This window comes from Camellia sinensis, chromosome 2, assembly GCF_055761805.1.
Source record: "Camellia sinensis isolate YWXY chromosome 2, ASM5576180v1, whole genome shotgun sequence".
In the NCBI taxonomy this organism is placed as follows: Eukaryota; Viridiplantae; Streptophyta; class Magnoliopsida; order Ericales; family Theaceae; genus Camellia; species Camellia sinensis.
In genome coordinates, this window is record NC_138962.1 from 90,799,478 (window position 1) to 90,820,000 (window position 20,523).

Genomic DNA, 20,523 nt, shown 5'->3' on the forward strand with positions numbered 1-20,523 from the left:
AATCTCATTTGTATTAAAAGGAAGAAAAAAAAAAGAAAAAAAAGAAAAAAACAAAGCAGCTCTCACTATAAGTCTCATTATTTTGACTAATAAGAGGAAAGTTTTGTTCAACCACTTGTTAGGCAGGTGTACAAAATTGTTTTTCTCTCTTCTAAAAAAAAAAAAAAAACAAAAAAAATAGGACAGTAACTCGAGTAGGTTAAGAGTCTATCCAAGATCAAGGTTATTAATAGTGTTGAAAAATGTATAACAAATTGTATTATAATGTGTAAAAAAAATGCATACAAATATGTAAAAGTATTTTGAGATATGTGAAAACTCTATTGAAAGTACGCATATTTTGACATTTTGTAATTGTTAAACCTAGTCCTTAGGCCCTATTTATCTGGGATTTTTGGCCATAACTCTTTCCTAGAGCCCGTTTTTCTTGAAAATGACAAGCTCTGATTTTTTAGCTCATAAATTCCTCCAAAATAAAGAAATCATGTAAGAAGGACAAAATTTTTCAGATTTATATTTTATGTGACAAATTTGCCCATTCACACACACTCTATCTTTCTCCTCTTTCTCTCCATCAATTGTCATTTCTCTCTCAGCTCTTTCTTTCTCTATCTCTTTCTAAGAGTTGTTTCCACCACCACCACCACCGTCTGCACAACTATCGACATCTCCACTACCACGACTACCATCGTTTCTATTACCTCCACCATCTCTACCAACACTGTCTCAACCACCGGCATCGTTCGCTACCACCACCGCCACTGCTACCGCCACCAACGTTTCACCACCTCCATCTCAACCACCAGCGCCATTCGATGCCACTGTACCACAGGCAACCACCATCATCATTCTTAACCTCCAAGACCTCAGATCAGAGATTGACAACCTCAGATTTGAGATTTATCATATCAGATCTATGTTATCTCCCTCTTTTTCTCTTTGTCTCCTTATTATGCTCTGTTTTTCAGACAATAAAATTTTACTCTGATTTGAACCAGATCTAAAACAATATATGTGCTCTCTCTCTCTCTCTTTCTCTCTGTATATGTTTATATTTTTAGTTTAGTGCATTTTTCTTTTGTCAATATTAGTTTGAATATTGATTTTGAGATTTTAAACAAAAATGTTATTTTAGTACGTTCAATAGTGAAATAGTAAAATTTTATTGTGTAAGAGTAAAATTTTACTGTTAACTTTATTAATTCAATGTTTTGATTGATTTTTCATTTAATAGATATATGGATAGTGGTAATAATTATAGTAACTGTGGTGGTTAGTGATAACAATGGCAAGAATTTACTATTTATATGTTTAAAATAAATAGTAAAATTTTACTGTCATCGGAGAATCTCACCGGAAAATTTTCGCCGACCGACAGTGATCGCCGAAAAATTATCGCCGACTGGGGTGATCAACAGTGGCCGGCGGTGGTCAGTGGTGGCAGACAATAGTCAGTGGTAGTTGTGCTAATTTAAGAAAATGATAGAAGTTGAGGATATTATTGTCATATTTTTTAAATATTTTAAACTTTGTCTTTAATGAATGAAATGTTTTTATCTTGTCCTGTTGGCAATAAAGTTTGAAATTGAGGAACTTATTACCAAAAACTTGAAAGAAAAAAAAAAAAAAAGAAAAAAAAAAGCTTCTTTTTTGTTGTTGCCAGTAAAAATACATATAATGACAACTTTAAAGATAATGTGTTTGTCAGATTTGAATTGATAGAATTATTAGTACCGTAAAATTGAGTGAAGTAATTATTAATATGATGTAAGATAAATTGTATTTTGTGTAGTAATATGGTAGTATCGGTTAGTTGAAATTAAATTTATGAATTTACAAAAAAAAAAAAAATCTCAATATATACAAAGGTAGCTTTGTAATTTTTGTAAAGTAGAGGTATAATAGTATTTTCGCCTCCAATCCTATAGGATTAAATCGTGAAACCTAACTCTCTCATGGAATTGGTAGTATCTCCTTGAAGGGGATTCGTAGTATCATGCGACTGACATTATTCTAAACCAAATATAATTTATGTGAAACTGATCGGATTGTTAATCTAATCCCATACCACCTTGAGATCAAATAAATAAGGAAAATTAGTCTAAAGTCCCTCTCCCATTTTTAGTAATGGAAGAGATCCATGATATTATTTTTTGATGTCGAAGGTCCCTCCATCACACACCTATCTATCACAGAGAAATTTGATATATCTCACGTTCTCTATCTCTCTCTCCCGCTGCTCTCCCGCTGCTCTTCTCTCTCTCTCTCTCGTGACACATTCATGAACACCAACAACAAAAACAACCACCACCACCACCACCACACATCTCATATTTTTCACTCACTCTCTCTCTTCACCACAATTTGCAGAAAAGCAAGAGATCTGTACTTGCACTTCTCTCTCTTCTTCTTCTTTTCCTTTTAACTTACAATGTTACCACTGTATTCTCCTTTCAAGTCCCTTTTCTGGCCAGAATCCCACTAGAATCCGCCAGTTTTTTCCCAAAAAATGTCGCTTAAAAATCAACGAGAGGGTTGTCTTCTTCGACTAAGCTTTCTTCTACTGTGATGTATGTTGTCAAGGAAGAAAACTCACATTCTATCTCGAAGACCCATTTGCCGATTTTGCAGAACCCGCACGATTTGATGGTTCTTCAAAACGATTTTGTGGTGTTTTCACCGAAAAGGATGCAAAGAGAAAACAAAATGCATCATTCAGTATGGTTAAGCTTATTCTTCGCTCTCTAAAAAGACATAACAACCAGTTTCAAGGAAATCAAAACACAACCAGTATTGTTATGCTCATTACTTCGCTCTCTAAATAAATAAAACAACAAGAAGTTTCAAGGAAATCAAAACACACAATGTTGGTGATCGGTTAAATTTTTATTCATATTAATCTTAGTGAAACATCAGATACATACTTGTAGATACCCCATTTTTGACCGACCTTAAGACTCAGACGTAACTAACTGGGCGCTCGGTGATGTTGCATATTGTGCTCGTTCTGAAGTTGCGGAGTCTCGGCTGCGAGCCTTGCCTCCGGACTTCGGAACTCTTTTGTGTTTTGCCTCGGTTTGCGAATCAGGTCATGTTTTCTCTTCCCGAAGGGAGGGAGAGGTCTCGTAGATCATCTCTCAGTGGCCGTAGGCTACTGTAGACACCCCATTTTTGACCGACCTTAAGACTCAGACGTCACCAGTTGAGCGCTTGGTGATATTGCATATTGTGCTCGTTCAGAAGTTTCAGAGTCCGGGCTGCAAGCCTTCCCTCTGGACTTCCAGACTCTTTCGTGCCTTGCCTCGGTTTGCGAACCAAGCTCTATTTTCTCTGTTTTCTCTTCTCGAAGGAAGAGAGAGGTCTCGTAGATCATCTTTCAATGGCAGTAGGCTACGTTTCGTGGTCGTAGGCCATCTTTCTCGTTTGGAGCCCGGTTTCCGATTTTTTCGGAGTCGACGGCCGCGTGCCTCGGTTCGGGACCGCTTAACCACCTCCGTTTGCTCCGATTTTTGGCATACACCTTATTTACTCCCTTTTGGGGGACACTGTGGCTTGAGAGACCAACTTCATGGTCAAACGCCACCTCCGGTGCTTTACAGCCCATTTTCGGGGCCCCAGGCCACGCGTTTCGGTCCCCGAACCTCCGTTTTACATCGGTTTGGGTTCATTTTTGGTGGAGACCTTATTTTCATAGTTAGGAAGCTTGTAGGAGGGTGGGAGGCCAGCAATTGTTCTGAAAAGCCAGCTTTATTTCTTCATCGCTCTCTGACGCCCGTTTTCCTCACTAAAAAGCCAATGTTGACCACCCCGGGACCACTTTCTTGAACCCTAAACCCCATATTTGTGTTGTACACACCTGGGAGGCCACCAATATTTGGTGGCCGACCAGTAATTGTGCCTGAACCTTTTGAACCCCTCTAAAAAATGGTCTTTTCTCTCTCCTGATTCACTTTTGCTGGGTTTTGACCACATAGTTGTGTTGTGCACACATGGAAGGCCACCAATATGGGGTGGCCGACCACTAATTCTCATTGACCCTTTTGACCCTTAGTCGGTCGGCCATGGGAGGTGGCCGGCCGGCCCCCTGAACCTTCTGAACCTGGCCAGCCATGACCCTCTCACCTGGTTCCTTACAGCTGCACCCTCTGTTTCCCCCAGATCCTGTATCCGAGGGGGGGTCTTTTGGGGGGGAAACTTGAATTTGATTTTCCCCCCTTTTCTCCACTCCTCTCCTCTATAAGACCAGCCCCTCAGCTCCTTGTTTGAGGGTTACAAAATTGGTTTTGAGCCTTTGCCTACAACTCTCACTCTCTCTCTACTTCAACCCTCAAAACACCCTTAGTCCTACACCATTTACCCTACACCTCATAGCACAAGGCCTCCATCCCTCATTCCAGCAACTTGAGGCTGCTTTCCAGAGGTGAAGAGCTCCAAAAATTGGTCCAAGAGCTGCTAGTTCATTGGTCTACAAGGGTGAGTCACATTTTCCCTCTTTCTTGTCTTGTTTTTCTTTCTATCTAAGCCATACTTTCTAGCATTTTTGGGCTCCGACCCAAACTGTAAATAGTCATATTTTGAGCCCCTTTTCATGTTTGATAAGGACCTCCTGCTGTTTGAGGTCTCCTACTACCACTTGCCTCTTTATCTCTCTTTTAGGCCTTTTTTTGCATAGTATTTTAGGCCTATTTGTGATTCGTTTTGGACTTGGTCATAAACTGTAAAATAACTTTTTTTGAGCCCCTCTTCAACATTGTTGAAGGGCTCTCCTCTGTTTTAGGTCTCCTACTACCACTTGCCTCTTTATCTCTCTTTTAGGCCTTTTTTTTGCATAGTATTTTAGGCTTATTTGTGAGTTGTTTTGGACTTGGTCATAAACTGTAAAATAACTTTTTTTGAGCCCCTCTTCAACATTGTTGAAGGGCTCTCCTCTGTTTGAGGTCTCCTACTACCACTTGCCTCTTTATCTCTCTTTTAGGCCTTTTTTTTTGCATAGTATTTTAGGATTATTTGTGAGTTGTTTTGGACTTGGTCATAAACTGTAAAATAACTTTTTTTGAGCCCCTCTTCAACATTGTTGAAGGGCTCTCCTATGTTTGAGGCCAGCAGCTATCACTTGCCTATTTAGCTCTCTTTTAGGGCCATTTTTGCATGATAAATTAGCCCTATTTGTGTTCATTTTTGAGGCTTGTTATAAACTGGAAATATGCATGTTTTGGGACTGTCTTGCATCTGTCTTCATTCTTCATGATCAAATAATGCATGCTTTGTATAGTTGTAAGTCATTCCATGTGCCTAGTTTCGAATTTCGGGGTTCATCTCATGCATCGGGTGCCATCTTTCCATGTTTCGGGGCTGTTTTGTATCATATTTCAGCGCTGAAATTCGCATGTTTGCATATCATGTTCCATGCCTTGCCATGCTTCGGGTAGAGTGGCATTTGATGCCCTAGGCTTGGTCCTCGGTTTGCGTACATGTGTGCACGCATTTCAAGTGTCTCATTTTCATATCATGGCTACTGATGTGAGTGTGGCTGAGGTCCACTCATGTTGGTGTAAGTCCATTGTGCATTGTGTATGCCATTTCATTTCATAGCATTGTGTATGCTAGGTTGTATGTTAGTGCATTGTGTATGCCATGTTACCTCGTGCATCGTGTATGCCGTTTCATAGTATTGTGTATGCTAGGTTGCATGTTAGAATTGCATTCATGCATGTCATGCATATTGCATTGTGTTTGGGATAGGAGTTAGCCCGAGCATGGGAAATGAGGGACGTTTCGTACTTCGAGTGACGGAACGTGTCTCAATTCCCAGTCACCGACACTCCGGATCATCCATGATGGAGTTTAGGTCTTGTTGTGTTTATATGTGCATTCATTTCGTATTGAGTCGTGCAATTCGACTCCTCGGCCATCATGCATCGAGATGCGTGATTGATGGCATGAGGATCGAGGACTACACTCCCTGAAGAGTAGTCATGCATACATATGTGAAAATACTTTGCCATGCCCCTTTGTTGCTCTCTGTTGCAGCAAATCAGAAATCGGCGGCCTTCCGAAGCTTGACACGCATTCCAAGAACAATTGTAAACAGAGGCAAACCGGGGTATCAGGAGGGATTCTCCGCACAAGGCAACCCGAGCATGCATCATTCATCATTCGGAACAGAGCTGAGGCAGTCCATGGATTTGCGTGCCAATTTACTGCTTTCCTAGATTAATTTGTTAATTAATTAGGGTTTTGTAATTATTTGGACTGTAATTATTTATTCAGGACTGTATTATTTATTCGGACCCTCTGTGCGAGGGCAATGTTGTAATAAGTGTGCGTGTGTGTGATGCATGTCTTCCAACCCCACGTCTTTCTCCCTTTTATTTATCCGCTTATGATGGTTAGATTATGGCATGTTTCAATTAGCATACAGTATGACAACATGTTTGCATTCATTCATCTGTTTTGCATGCACCGGGCTCGGCGCATCACACTAACTGCATTGTATTTTCAATTCCAAGTTGAATACATGTTAGCTGTAGCATTTCATATGTCATGTTTAGAACAGCCGAGCCTGCTACAGTTGCACTTTTGCATGTGTTGCATTAGGCATTTCTGTATAATTAGGATCATGCATGGATTTCTAATTAGCTTCTGTTTTGGCTTGGAGTACTCGGTAAGTTTTATGCTTTAGCATCCTTGCATGTGTGCGAGTGACTGCCATGAATAGCATGCTTACCATGAGACTATATGCTTATGTGATATATCTGCTTGAATGCCTGTGGGTGAAGGTTGGGTTATTTGGATTGGAACAATTCGTTGACTGTGAGTTTTTTTTAAGCCCACTAGATAGTGGCAAAATCATGTTTTTTTAAGCCCACCCGAGGGTGGCAAATCCACGTCTTTGCCTACTTGCGGGTAGCACCATCAAACCATTTTCAAATAAACAAACATGAAATGTTTTGTTCCAATTCAGGCGACCCAATCTATACTTGTATGCTGTGCGCATCACATAGTAAATCTAGGCTAATAACCCGAATAAGAACGCATAATGTTTTCAAAAATAGATATCATGGTAAGTAGAGGCCGATCTTTGATCGGACAAGCGGGGGTGCTCACGAAGTGACCTTCCCTAATCGTACCCAAGTTCCTAAGCCGAGGCAACTTTGGTGATGACGGACATATGGCCTTAGGCAAACGAGTCAGGGTTTCCTAAATTTCCTCAAAATAAAATATTTAGGCGGCGACTCTGTATCTGGCAAAGCAGTCCATGTTTGGCACTTCTTTCAAAATCTGTTTTCTCAAAACGATTTGCCGAATTTGGACTCTTTGGTTCAGATTTAGAACCGTGACAATTTGAGAGTCCGAACTGTAGTGGAGCCCAATACGAACGGAATAGGGGGGAGCCATCCCTCCCGGGGCGTTCGGGGGACGTCTACAGCTACGTTTCGTGGTCGTAGGCCATTTTTCCCATTTGGAGCCCGGTTTTTGATTTTCGGAGCCGTCGGCCGTGTGCCTCGGTTCGGGACTGCTTAACTACCTCTGATTGCTCTGGTTTTTGGCACACATCTTATTTCCTTCCTTTAGAGGGACACTGTAGCCCGGGAGACCACCTTTCTGGTCATACGCCACTTCCGGTGCCTAACAGCCTGTTTTCGGGGCCCCGAACCGCGCGTTTTGGCCCCCAAACCTTCGTTTTGCATCCGTTTTGGTCCATTTTTGGTAGAGACCCTATTTTCATTGTTAGAGAGGGGGTAGTATGGTGGCTGGCCACCTTTTCCCCTAAAAAATTAGTTTTCTCATTTTCTCTCTCCAAAAGCCGATTTTTCTGACAGAAAGCTGGTTTTGAGCCACATTTTCTGGCTTTTCATACCACCATTGTGTTGTGCTCATCTAGGAGGCCACCAATATGGGTAGGCCGGCCAGAAATTCATCTTGACCCTTTTGAACCTTGCTTAAAAGCTAGCTTTTCTCTCTCTCGGGTCACTTTTTCTGGTTTTTCACTTCATAACTGTATTGCACTCATCTGGGAGGCCACCTTTCTGGGTGGTCGGCCAGAAAATTTTGTTGACCTTTTTGACCCCTGGTCGACCGACCAGGGGGGGTGGCCGGCCGGCCACTTGAACTGGCCGGCCTGCTTCTTGCTTTTTGCTTTTTCTGAGTGTAGTCCAGCTGTGCCAGCTGGAGGCCATTTGGTGTATCCTCTATACACGTGTATGAAGGATACTTGGGGACCTTTTTGGATATTTTGGAGCCTCTCCTCTATAAAGGAGAGCTGGGCTTCATATCAGATGGTTGAACAAAATTGACTAAGGCATATAACCTCCCTCCTCCATTGTCACTATTCCAAGCTCCAAAACCCTAATTTTCTTGGTCCATTTGCACTACAACCCTTAGCACCACACCTCCGTCATCCATTCCAGCACCTTGGAAGTCATTTGCAGAGGTTGAAAGCTCACCAACTTGGTCCAAAAGCTGCTGGAGGTCGGCTCTTCAAGGGTAAATGTCTATTTCCCTTAAACTTGCATTTTTTTGCTTCATTACTTATCTTCACTTGCAAGTATTTCTGGGCTTTATCATAAACTAGAAAGTGTCATATTTTTAGCTTATCTTCAACTTTGTTTAAGGGTATCTTGTTGTTTGAGGTCATCTACTTCCCCTTACCCTCTATCTCTCTTTTAGGGCTATTTTTGCATCATACTTTAGCCTTACTTGTGAACATTTTTGAGATTTGTTATAAACTGGAAAAAGCTTTGTTTTGACCTCCTCTTTAAGTTTTCTTGAGTTCACTTTTCAGTTTGGAGTCATCTCCTTCCTTGCATGCTTCATTCCTTCATATTTAGGGCTATGCATTAGAGCATTTGCATTGGACTTGTTTTGGCCTCTTAGCCACTGAAATCCAGGGGATTTTCAGTGGCTTTGATGACGTTTTGAGCTTTGAAATCATAGAGGGGTGACCTTCTCACCCCTCATTTTCTTTACTAGCATCATTGGCTTTCCAAAGGGGCTCTATTTTGCATGCATTGAAGTCACTTTTTGGGTCCAATTTTGTGGGTTTTAAGGTCTGCCTTAGGTCTGTCCGGGGCCCTTTTGATCATATTTTATGTCTATAGTGCATGTGTAAAACAATTCCATTCAAGGCCTTTTGAGGGGGCCTTTCATCGTATGCTTCTTTGACTGATTTCAGGGCCAATTTTGTGAGTTTTAGGGCTGTCATAACTCATTTCCAGAGTTGGTTTGGTCATGCTAAGTGTCTATCTTATATGTGCTTAACAATCCCTTGAATGGCCTTCCAAAGAAGCCCCTCATTTTCGCATGCATTGGCTGCATTTCAGTGATTATTTGGGCATATTTTGGCATGTTTTATTCACTGTTTTTGGCTAGTTTGATGAGTTCTCATTTGCTTCATATACATGCCATGTAAACCATGCTTACTAGCCAATGTTGCATGCTATTTTAGTCCATCATGTTAGCATCTCTTGCCCATGCTCTAAACTAGAAATGTGCATGTTTTGGGACTGCCTTGGCTCTGTCTTTTGACTTCATGATCAAATAATACTTGATTTGTATACTTGTGGTTCAATACATGTGCCTAGTATTGAGTTTCGGGGCTTATTCCAAGCATCGGGTGCTATATTTCCATGTTTTGGGATCATTTAGCATCATATTTTAGTGCTGGAAATTACATGTTCATAGGCCATCTTTCATCCCTTTCCATGCTTTGGTAGAGTGGCATTTGATGCCTTAAGTTCGGTCCTCGGTATGCGTGTATGTGTGCACGCATTTCGGTTGTCTCATTTTCATCTAACGGCTACTGATATGAGTGTGGCTGAGGTCCACTCATGTTGGTGTAAGTCCATTATGCATTGTGTATGCCTTTTCAATTCATAGCATTGCGTATGCTAGGTTGCGTGTTAGTGCATTGTGTATGCCATGTTACATCGAGCATTGTGTTTGCCATCTCATAGCATTGCGTATGCTAGGTTGTATGTTAGTCGCATTGTGTATGCCATTTCATTTGCATTGTGTTTGGGATAGGAGTTAGCCCAAGCACGGGAAGCGAGAGACGTTTCGTACTCCGAGTGACAGAACGTGTCTCAATTCCCCGTCGCCGACACTCCGGATTACCCATGATGGAGTTTAGGTCTTGTTGTGTTTTCATGTGCATTCATTTCATATTGAGTCGTGCAATTCAACTCCTCGCCATCATGCATCGATATGCGTGATTGGTAGCACGAGGATCGAGGACTACACTCCCTGAAGAGTAGTCATGCATACATATGTGAAATACTTTGCCATGCCTCTTTGTTGCTCTCTGTTGCAGTAAATCAAAAATCAGCGGCCTTCTGGAGCGTTGCGCAATCTTCTGAAAACAATTGCAAACAAAGGCAAACCGGGGCATCGTAATGGATTTCTGCGCAAGGCAACTCGAGCATGCATCATTCATCATTTGGAACAGAGCTGAGTAAATGTTTATGATCGGAGGTTAGACGGTAATGACGGTTTGCAGGCATGGTTTATTTTCCCAGTAGATTGTCAATGCGAGTTAGTCTATTATGGGAATGGTTATTGTTCAATTAACGACAAACAGGTGCCATGGATGGTGAAGTATCGACTTGAAAATTCCAATATTAAAAGGGGGGTTACGTATTGTAAAATGAAGGGGTATCTGAAGTATTCTACGAGTGACATGCCAGAAGATTCGCAAATGAGGGCCCCCTCTATTGTTGTGTTATCTAAATAATATACTAATGATAATGTTGATGTCTAGCATTGTCCTCAAACGAAGGCCATTCCGATTCTGACACGGACTAAGTCTGTTGGTTTACCGGAGAGGCGAAGAGATTTGTTGTTAGGAGGTTTTGGGGAAAGTGGTTCAGTTATTCATGAACGCAGAGGTCGTCTGAGTTTGTCAGAGATTGATGTACGCAGAGGTGGTGATGACACTACTGATGTTGATCTTGGTCCGTCGATTTCAGAGGTTGGTGTTAGCAAAGAGGAAGTTGATCATAGAGGATCAGTTGTTATGGATGCAGCAGATTTTTCTAATGTTTTACGAAATGTAATCATTAGTGTAAAAAATAGTGATGTGACTCAAGATGTAATAGTTGATGATAAGGGAAATGTAGTAAGTAAATAAAACTTTGAGTGGTTTCATAAATAAAATTAATAAAATTTTTCATTAATCATGACAGTGGTTACATTAACATCAAACCATTCTCTCATTTTTGGGGACATTGCATCTAACCAACTACTGTCCCCATTTGTTAATAAAATACAAGGAATTCCTCCTCTAATAGTGAGATCTGGTTGGAACTTAACAAATACATAGAAATCTCTCTGGCAGCCTACTAAATTCTTCATTAATTCGATAGGGACTATCGAATATTTGATGTCGTCTATGACGTTGTAGACGGCGTCTTGGTCGTAGTCCTTGAAGCTTATTCTGTCGAAGAAGTAATTGTGTCGTTTGAGACTTCTGGCCCAGGCGGTTTTGCCTGTTCTTGAGGGTCCATAGATTTGCGTGCTAATTTACCTGCTTTCCTAGATTAATTTGTTAATTAATTAGGATTTTGTATTTATTCGGGCTGTATTATTCTTTCGGACCCTCCGAGCGAGGGCACAATTGTAATAAGTGTGTGTGTGTGTGATGTATGTCTTCCAACCTCACGTCTTTCTCCCTTTTATTTACCAGCTTATGATGGTTAGATTAGGGCATGTTTCAATTAGCATACAGTATGATAGCATGTCTGTATTCATTCATCTGTCTTGCATGCACCGGGCTTGGCGCATCATACTAACTGCATTTGTATTTCAATTCCAAGTTGAATACGTGTTAGCTGTAGCATTTCATATGTCATCTTAGAATAGCCGAGCCTATCTTAGTTGCATTTTGCATGTGTTGCATTAGGCATTTCTGTATAGTTAGGATCATACATGATTTCTAATCAGTTTCTGTTTTGGCTTGGAGTACTCGGTAAGTGTTTATGCTTTAGCATCCTTGCATGTGTGTGAGTGACTGCCATGATAGCATGATTGCCATGAGGCTAACTGCTTATGTGATATAACTGCCTGAATGCCTGTGGGTGAAGGTTGTGTTATTTGGATTGGAACAATTCATTAATTGTGAGTTTCAAGCCCACTAGATAGTGGCAAATCATCTTGTTTTCTAAGCCCGCCTGAGGGTGGCAAATCTACATTTAACCTACTTGCGAGTAGCAAACCGCTTTAAAAAAACAAACATGAGATGTTTCGTTTCGATTCAGGCGATCCAGTCTATACTTGTATGCTGTGCGCATCACATAGTAAATCTAGGCTAATAACTAGAATAAGAACGCATAATGTTTTCAAAACTAGATATCATGATTAGTAGAGGCCGATCTTTGATCGGGTGAGCGGGGGTGCTCACGAAGTGACCTTCTCCAATCGTACCCAAGTTCCCGAGCCGAGGTAACTTTAGTGATGACGGACACGTGGCCTTAGGCAACGAGTCAGGGTTTCCTAAATTTCTCAAAATAAAATATTTAGGTGGCGACTCTGTATCTAGCAAAGCAGTCCATGTTTGGCACTTCTTTCAAAAAATCTGTTTTCAAAAACGATTTGCCGAATTTGGACTCTTTGATGATTTCATCGGTCTTGCATTGCACTCTGCGAGATTAGATACAGGACCGTGACATTGAGTCCTAAACTATAGTGAGCCCAATGAACAAAACCGGGGGGATTTTCCCCTGGGACGTTCAGGGACGTCTACAATACTATAAATGTGTTTGGATTGAATTTCTCTAGTTTGGACCAGAGAAATTTGCTTTTTTAAATGGAGCACAGTGAATTGCTTTGTATTTGTAAAGTCTAGTTTCAAAATTGTTAAATCAGAGAGAATTACTTTGGAATCAAACTAGAGAAAATTATCTGGTTTGGAGATAATTTCTCTGTAAAGTCTAGTTTCAAGAATTCTTTCTCTAGACTTCAAATCAGAGAAATTCCTTTATCAAATTAGAGAAAATTCTCTCGTTTGGAGATAATTTCTCTGTAAAGTCTAGTTTCAAGAATTCTTTCTCTAGACTTCAAATCAGAGAAATTCCTTTATCAAATTAGAGAAAATTCTCTCGTTTGGAGATAATTTCTCTGTGAAATCCAGAGAAAACTCTAATTCCTTTATTTGTTGCTTTGATTGGATTGATTTCTTAATTGGCTGTCAATTGTGTTTGAACCCTCCCAAGTGTTGGTTTTTTCTTGTTAGAGTCGTTTAGGTTAGTGTTTATTGGATGATGGGTTTTTGGTTATTAGAGTTTCTTATTGATTGAGTAATAATGTTACTGGATTGCGTTTCTTTAATTGGTCATAATAGCATCAATTTATCTGGTTTAGAATTTCTTTGGGTAAAGAATTTCTCTGGAAAAGGCAAAGAAATTCTCTTGATCGAATTTTCTCTGGATCCATGTTGAAGGACTTTAGACATTATAAAAATATTAAATGTCCTTTATATTATAAAATTTTAATACAAAGGACCCTAAAAAAAATCTCTCTCTATATATATACTAGTGGTTGCCACATGCGATGCGTGTACAATTCAAATAAATAAAAATAAAATAAAATATTTATTATACATTGTGTGCTAGTTAAGTGGTAAAGTCTTATTCATTTGATGTAAGTCTAAGGTTCAAGTCTCCTCCTCTCATCTACATAATTTTTTTTTTATTTTTAATAAAAAAAATAGACACGTGACAGTATAAGAAATAAAGGTTTTAGGACACCATAAAAGTGTTCACTTTATAATAATATAGATAGATAGATAGATGTTTGCCTGTTAGACCAACTATACTATAAGACAAATGAAACCACCTTATTTGGCGTTTCCTAGACATGAATTTATCAAAACGAGTAAACGTATGGGAAATATTATGATACACTTACGGTACCTTATATATTTCATAATTTTTTTTTTTAAAAAAAACATAATTTTATATTTTTTAAATTATAATTAAAAAAAATTCTAATTAAATATAACATGAGACATAATTAAAAAATTTCATAAATTATAATTAAAATAATATTATAATTTAAAAAATTAATCATAATTAAAAAAAAAATCATAACTATATTAGAATTTTCCTACACTTGGACTGGGATTAAAATAAGAGAAATTTAAAGAATAAAAAAGAATGGAAAAGTCCTTCTGATAACATGGAAAGGTTAACTAGAAGTTAGATGAGTTGGCAACATAAACGGTCTGCGTGATCAAAAGTCACGGATTTGAAATTTATTCCCATCTTCTTATAATTCTTGACTAAGGCCCGTTTAATAAAATTATAGAAAAATAATTATAACTTATATGTTAATAATTTATAGTTTATAACTGTGAATATAAGTTAATTTTTCACTTATAAATAAAGTTTCTCCTCTTCCATTCAAAGAATAAGTTAATTTTTGACTTATAAAAAGGTATAAGCTGTATTGTTAAGCTGAACCAAATACATCACAATAGCTTAAATTAAGATAAAAATTAAAATAAATTATAAATAAACCCTACTAAACAGAGCCAAAAATTAGAGGGTGAAGCATGGGTTCCTTGATATCCTTTCTAGATTAACTTGTAGAGTCAGATCATAAATGTGCTCGACCTTAGAAATTTTTGATAAAAAAAAAAATAATAATATTATAGATACTAATTAGTGTATCAATGAATGATGTGACATAATTTAAATTTTTTTAATATTTATAATTTATATAATAAATAAAATTAATAATAATATCATAATTAATATTAATACATTAATTAATACATATATCACCACTTAAAAAAAAAAAACTATGGAAAGGCGGGACCAAAATTCGTCATAAATCAGAACATAAGAAAGAAAGAAAGAGCAAATCAAATCGGAATTCTCTTTTTGCATAGTTCCTTCCTCCTTTCTTTTTGGGGTTGGTGAGTGGCTTTTTTCCTTCCGTCCTAGTACTTTGTTTGTTTGATCATTTGTTTACACAGAGAGAGAGAGAGAGACAAAATAATAAAAGGGTCAAAAAATGGGTGTTGGCTATTCATCATCTTGTTCTCTCTCCCTCTCTCTCCCCTCTCCCCATATAAGTTGCTTTGCCGCCGCCGCCACCACCACCACCACCACCCTTCTTTCTTCTCACAAATCAACCCCGAACTCATCCCTCAATCCCCCCACTTCTAAATTCCATTATCAAAAACCCACCTACACCACCATGACTGCCCAACCCTCATCTTCACCACTCTTTTTGCCTATCCAGTCTGGCAGAGTTGAAGAAATCAAAACCCAATACCACAATTCTACAAAACCCATCTCTGATCTTCACAGTTTGGACCCGGAATTGATTCAGAGATTGGTCTATGATTCTCTGGTTTGGAGTTCGCTTCATGGGCTTGTTGTTGGAGACAAAAATGTACAGGTCAGTACGCATTATATGACATGAACCATGTTTTAATCTTTACGGCTTGAGTATTGAAAAAGATGTTCTTTTGATTCGAGTTTTCTCTCTTTTTTGGTCCTGATTTTAGTTTAATTTTCAGCAAGTTTCTTCAGAATTGTTGCCAGGTTGGCTTGACATGAATTTAAATGTCTCTCTCTTCTTTGTCTTTGAGTTGATAATGACACTGGGCACATAGAAAAGGGCAAGAATGATGTGAAGAATATACATACATACATGCGTACAGTTTTACTTGTGGGTGATTTTTAAGTGATTTAACTTGCAGAGATCTGGAACAGTGCCTGGTGTGGGAATGGTTCATGCCCCATTTGCCTTATTGCCCATGTCATTCCCCGAAAGGCAATGGAGACAAGCATGTGAGTTGGCCCCCATTTTCAATGAGCTTGTTGATCGTGTGAGCTTGGATGCAAATTTTTTACAGGAATCACTCTCAAGGTTCACTCTTACTCTCTGTCTCTCCACATATGTGTGTGTGTGTGTGCGCGTGCGTGCCTGCTTGCCCGTGTGTGCTATTATCTGGAAATTGCAATGAAAGTGGACATTGCTATGGAGCTAGGATGAAGTATTTACCTCAAAGTTGTTCTTTCATTGTCATAATCATCCTCCTATGGTTTTCCATACTAGTTTACCTACCAAAAAACGTTTTCCATACTTTTTACAATACTCCGTCTATGTTGTGCTTAGCGTTTAGCTTTTTACACAGCCGCTCACAAATCCAGGTAAGGAGGAGGGTTATGTGTTAGGTAGCTTGACAGCCAACACGTAAAATTCCCTGTCAAATCTTTATGAACATGAATCCTAATATGAATATATGAAAAAGGATTCATGTAGCCTACTCTACTTGAGTGGGACACAAGATGTAATTTGGTTTGGTTTAGTTTTGGCATTTAATTAGTTTAATGTAGTTTCCCTCTTGCTTTTGTAAGATCTGGTACTAATGTGATCTGAAATTATTCTTCTCTTTTTTTACATCTTAGAACAAAGAAAGCAGATACTTTTACCTCCAGACTCTTGGATATTCATTCCAAGATGCTAGAAAGTGGCAAGAAAGAGGTAAGTGTATATTGAAGAGCCAGTAAATTTTGATTTTCATAGCATTGAACTATGTTAGTGACGCCTACTAATTCTTCTATTTGCGGAATAACCTCATTATACTTTGTTAATGATGCATACAAATAAGCTCTTTTTGAATGCCATAAAATACAATGTAATGGTATTGGTAACACTGTATAGTTTCTGGACAGCAACTTAGTCTGTTCACCTCATTTAGCGAATTTTTTTAGGGGCTATCATAAGCGGAAATGGATCAAATTTTTAATGGGGAGAAGAGACTAATTTTTTGTTTTTTAATCACTGACTAGGAAATACGCTTGGGTTTACATCGCTCTGATTATATGCTTGACGAACAGACTAAGTTACTTCTCCAGATAGAGCTCAACACAATTTCAAGTTCATTTCCTGGCCTCAGTTGTCTTGTCAGTGAGCTTCACAGGTTAATTAAATATTTATCAGCTTTGTAATATTTTCTTTCTTCAATAGTTATTGTTGTTCTGTTTGGTAAACTTGTTTCTCTTATTCTCTAGTGTTATCAATAAATCATGCATTAAGGGATCGCTATCATATTTACATTAGGTTCAAACTTTCCAATAAAGTAGGCATATTGGAGTTGTTCGTTAGGGGGTCACAACTTCAAAGGGTATTAGGACAAGATCCTTGTTTCATGAACCGTGATAAATGATTTGTTGGTGTGCCATAAAGGGGTTTGACTGGAATTTTATGAAGGCCTTTGGTGTAATGTACTGGTTAAAAATTGTGTGCTAATAGTAATTTTCATAATGAATGGCATCTATCACGAGTCTCCAATCTTGTGGAGAGATAGAAAATATTGTTAGAATTTACCTACACCTACCACCACCTACTACCACACCTACTACACCTACCACCAATTTACCCTTACCTACTCCTCACCTACTACCCAAACCCTCTCCTATATAATGAGCCACTCTGATTTGTAATATAACACATCAATATATATCAATCAATAAATCAATCATCAATACATATATTTTTACATGGTATCAGAGCAGGTTTAGAACCTAGTATTCGCGCTTCACCGGCGGGCGGCAACCTCACCTTAGCCGTCCGCCGGACCTCAACCTAGTCCGCTAAAATTGTTTACACATACCTTTACTCTTCTTCACCACCACATGTCCAAACCAGCTGCTGACTGTCCTCATCTCCCTCAGGCAGGTCCTCAGCATCACTTTCCTCATCCTTTTCTTCCTGATCCTTCCCGCGAGAAACATCATCAGCTGGAAACTTGCCACCACTGCCGCTGCTCCTTTCCCGGTGGCGCGTCCATGGCGATCCACCAAGCCCTGCCGCGCTCCCAACTCATCCATAAAGGATCATCTTCCCAGCCTCATCAGCAGCCTTGCAAGCCACAACAGTGGCGTCAATATCCCCTTCTCCCTGCAAGCACACGTAGACACGCCATTCTGGACAGACACGCCATTCTGGACCACATTTTCACCAGACGTCCTCTCTATCTCTGGGGGCGCAACAAGGTACTTGCTTGGCAGCTTCAACTCCCCGTCATCCTCAAGCATTCCCGCATAACGCATTTTAGGGACTTGACCGCGATCCACTTTGTCAAAGTCTTCATATGCAAGTGCCTTAGCAAGCATCACCATATGGTCTGCTCGAACTTTGAGAGTCCCCACAGCATCACCATCCACCACAGGACCCTCTGCTTTCCCGCTCCCGAGGGACAGCCACTGCTGTGTTGTTTTTTGCGACGAGTCCGCCACACTTGCATCGACATTCGTCTCTCACTTTACACTTTCCACCCCACTATCCTTTTTTTAATCCACCCCCTCAACTTTCTTTTCTTTCTTTCATTTATATCTATATATATAAATCTGTTTTTTTATATAATATTGCACATGGGTCTTCTACCGAGCTGGTGACAATGAAGGCACATGGGTCTTCTTTTTTATCTATTTCTTTTATTTATTTTTTTATTCTCTTTATCTGTCTAACCCATGTGTGTCTCTCTCTCCTCACGCACATTCACCTTTCTTTTAATATTTCTATCCATTTATTTTAACCTTTTCTTCCACTAACCCACTGCTTCTATATTTTATTTTATTACCTACCCATCATCTCTTTTCCCTTTTTCTTCCCACCAGTTTCCATCAACTTGTCTTGCTGTTTGAATTTTCCTCTTTTTTTTTCTTTCTTTTGCTTTTTTTTTTTCCCTCAGCCTTTTGACAAATTTTTCTTTTTCTTATCTCCGTATTTATCATTTTCGTTTTTCCTATATATATCTATATATATATTTCACCAACAACAAAAAAACAAAAAAAAAAAAAACAAAACAACAACCAACAAACACAACTGCACACCACACTCATTTTATTCATATCAAGGGATCAACCCCGATCACAATTTTACACCAAAAAAAAAAAAAAAAAAAAAACCCAAAAACAACAACAAACAAAACAACCACATCCACAGGCAGGATTTTCTTCTCTACTCTGCCGCCGGTCTCTTCTTCTTGCCTCCGTCCTGAGCGGCCCTTGACGGTGTTGCCTCCGTGTTTCCTTGTCCACCGAGCACGTTTACTCTCCCGTACTCCTCCACTGCAGCATATGGCGGCCCTCCAAATCGGAACATCACGGTGGCCTTCCGCTTCAGCTCCTTGTTTTCTGCCCTTAGCACGCTTATCTCTGCTCGCGCATCCATATACATGCGTTGGAGCAGAGCCAGCTGGGAGTTTAAATGCTGCACCTCATTTGTCCTACTCTGCAGCCGGTTCGACAAATTTGTGACCGCCGTCATGCTTTCCACACATGCCTTCAGTGTATATTGATTGGCTTCAACATCTGACTGCCCTGCCATTCTTTGCTCCACAGCCCGCATCGGAAAGTTCAACGGAGCAAACTCCGGGGCGCTTGGTTGAGTTTCCAGTGCCACCGTACCAGTTCTCTCTCTCGTTGACTCGTTGAGGTCGGGAAAGAGGGTGAGCAGCCCGCGGGAAGACGATGAAGCCATTTTCTAGGCACCAGAGTGTTACACAGTATCTCTCTCAGAACTCTCTATCAGACAACAGAGTGTTACAGAATCTCTCTCCACAATCTCTCTCAGAATTTCTCTCGCAGGTTTTTTGCCTCAGCCTCAGCCTCTGTCTTATAGCCGAGGCAGCCACGCGCATCGCGCGCCTCTTACCACCAGCCGACAAACGGGCACGCAAGCCAAGGCGCCCACGTGCCTCGCCATCATGTCCGGCACACCTTTTGATGAATTGGGCACGCCTTTTGATGGCACGCCTTTTTATGGATTGGGCACGCTTTTTGATGGCACGCCTTTTGAAAATTGGGCGCACCTTTTTGAGGATGCGATTTTTTAAGGGGTCCGACAAGACTCTGTAAACTGTCCCGACATTGATTCCGGTTAGCTCCTTTCTGGGTCCGACAAGACTCTGTAAACTGTCCCGACGTTGATTCCGGTTAGCTTTTACAAGGGTCCGACAAGACTCTGTAAACTGTCCCGACATAGATTCCGGTTAGTTTCTACAACGGTCCGACATGACCCCATAAACTGTCTTCTACAACGGTCCGACATGACCCCATAAACTGTCTTCTACAACGGTCCGACATGACCCCATAAACTGTCTTCTACATCGGTCTGACACCGCCATCCAGTGTCCTCTACACCGTTATGACACCACCATACAGTGTCCTCTACATGGTTATGACACCCCCATACAGTGTCCTCTACAACGTTATGACACCACCATTCAGTGTCTTCACCAATGGTCTGACACGACCATACAGTGTCTCCTATCCTTTTTTATTTTTATGTATTTTCTTGTTTTGTTCCTCTCTTCAAACTCAAGTTGGTTAGTTTCTATCCTCCTTGAGTTTGCGGGGGGCTGTTAGAATTTACCTACACCTACCACCACCTACTACCACACCTACTACACCTACCACCAATTTACCCTTACCTACTCCTCACCTACTACCCAAACCCTCTCCTATATAATGAGCCACTCTGATTTGTAATATAACACATCAATAT

General features: G+C 39.9%; 1 protein-coding gene across 1 annotated transcript in view; it reads left to right on the top strand.

The window, feature by feature from the left end:
• The first annotated feature begins 14,825 nt into the window (after positions 1-14,825).
• LOC114272561 (glutathione synthetase, chloroplastic) overlaps positions 14,826-20,523 on the top strand; it is a 14,622-nt gene continuing 8,924 nt past the window's right edge. The window contains exons 1-4 of the mRNA XM_028214284.2: positions 14,826-15,402; positions 15,707-15,876; positions 16,419-16,494; positions 16,803-16,933. Of these exons, the coding sequence (XP_028070085.2) occupies positions 15,013-15,402; positions 15,707-15,876; positions 16,419-16,494; positions 16,803-16,933 (767 nt within the window). The 5' untranslated portion in view covers positions 14,826-15,012. The remainder of the gene's footprint in view (positions 15,403-15,706; positions 15,877-16,418; positions 16,495-16,802; positions 16,934-20,523) is intronic.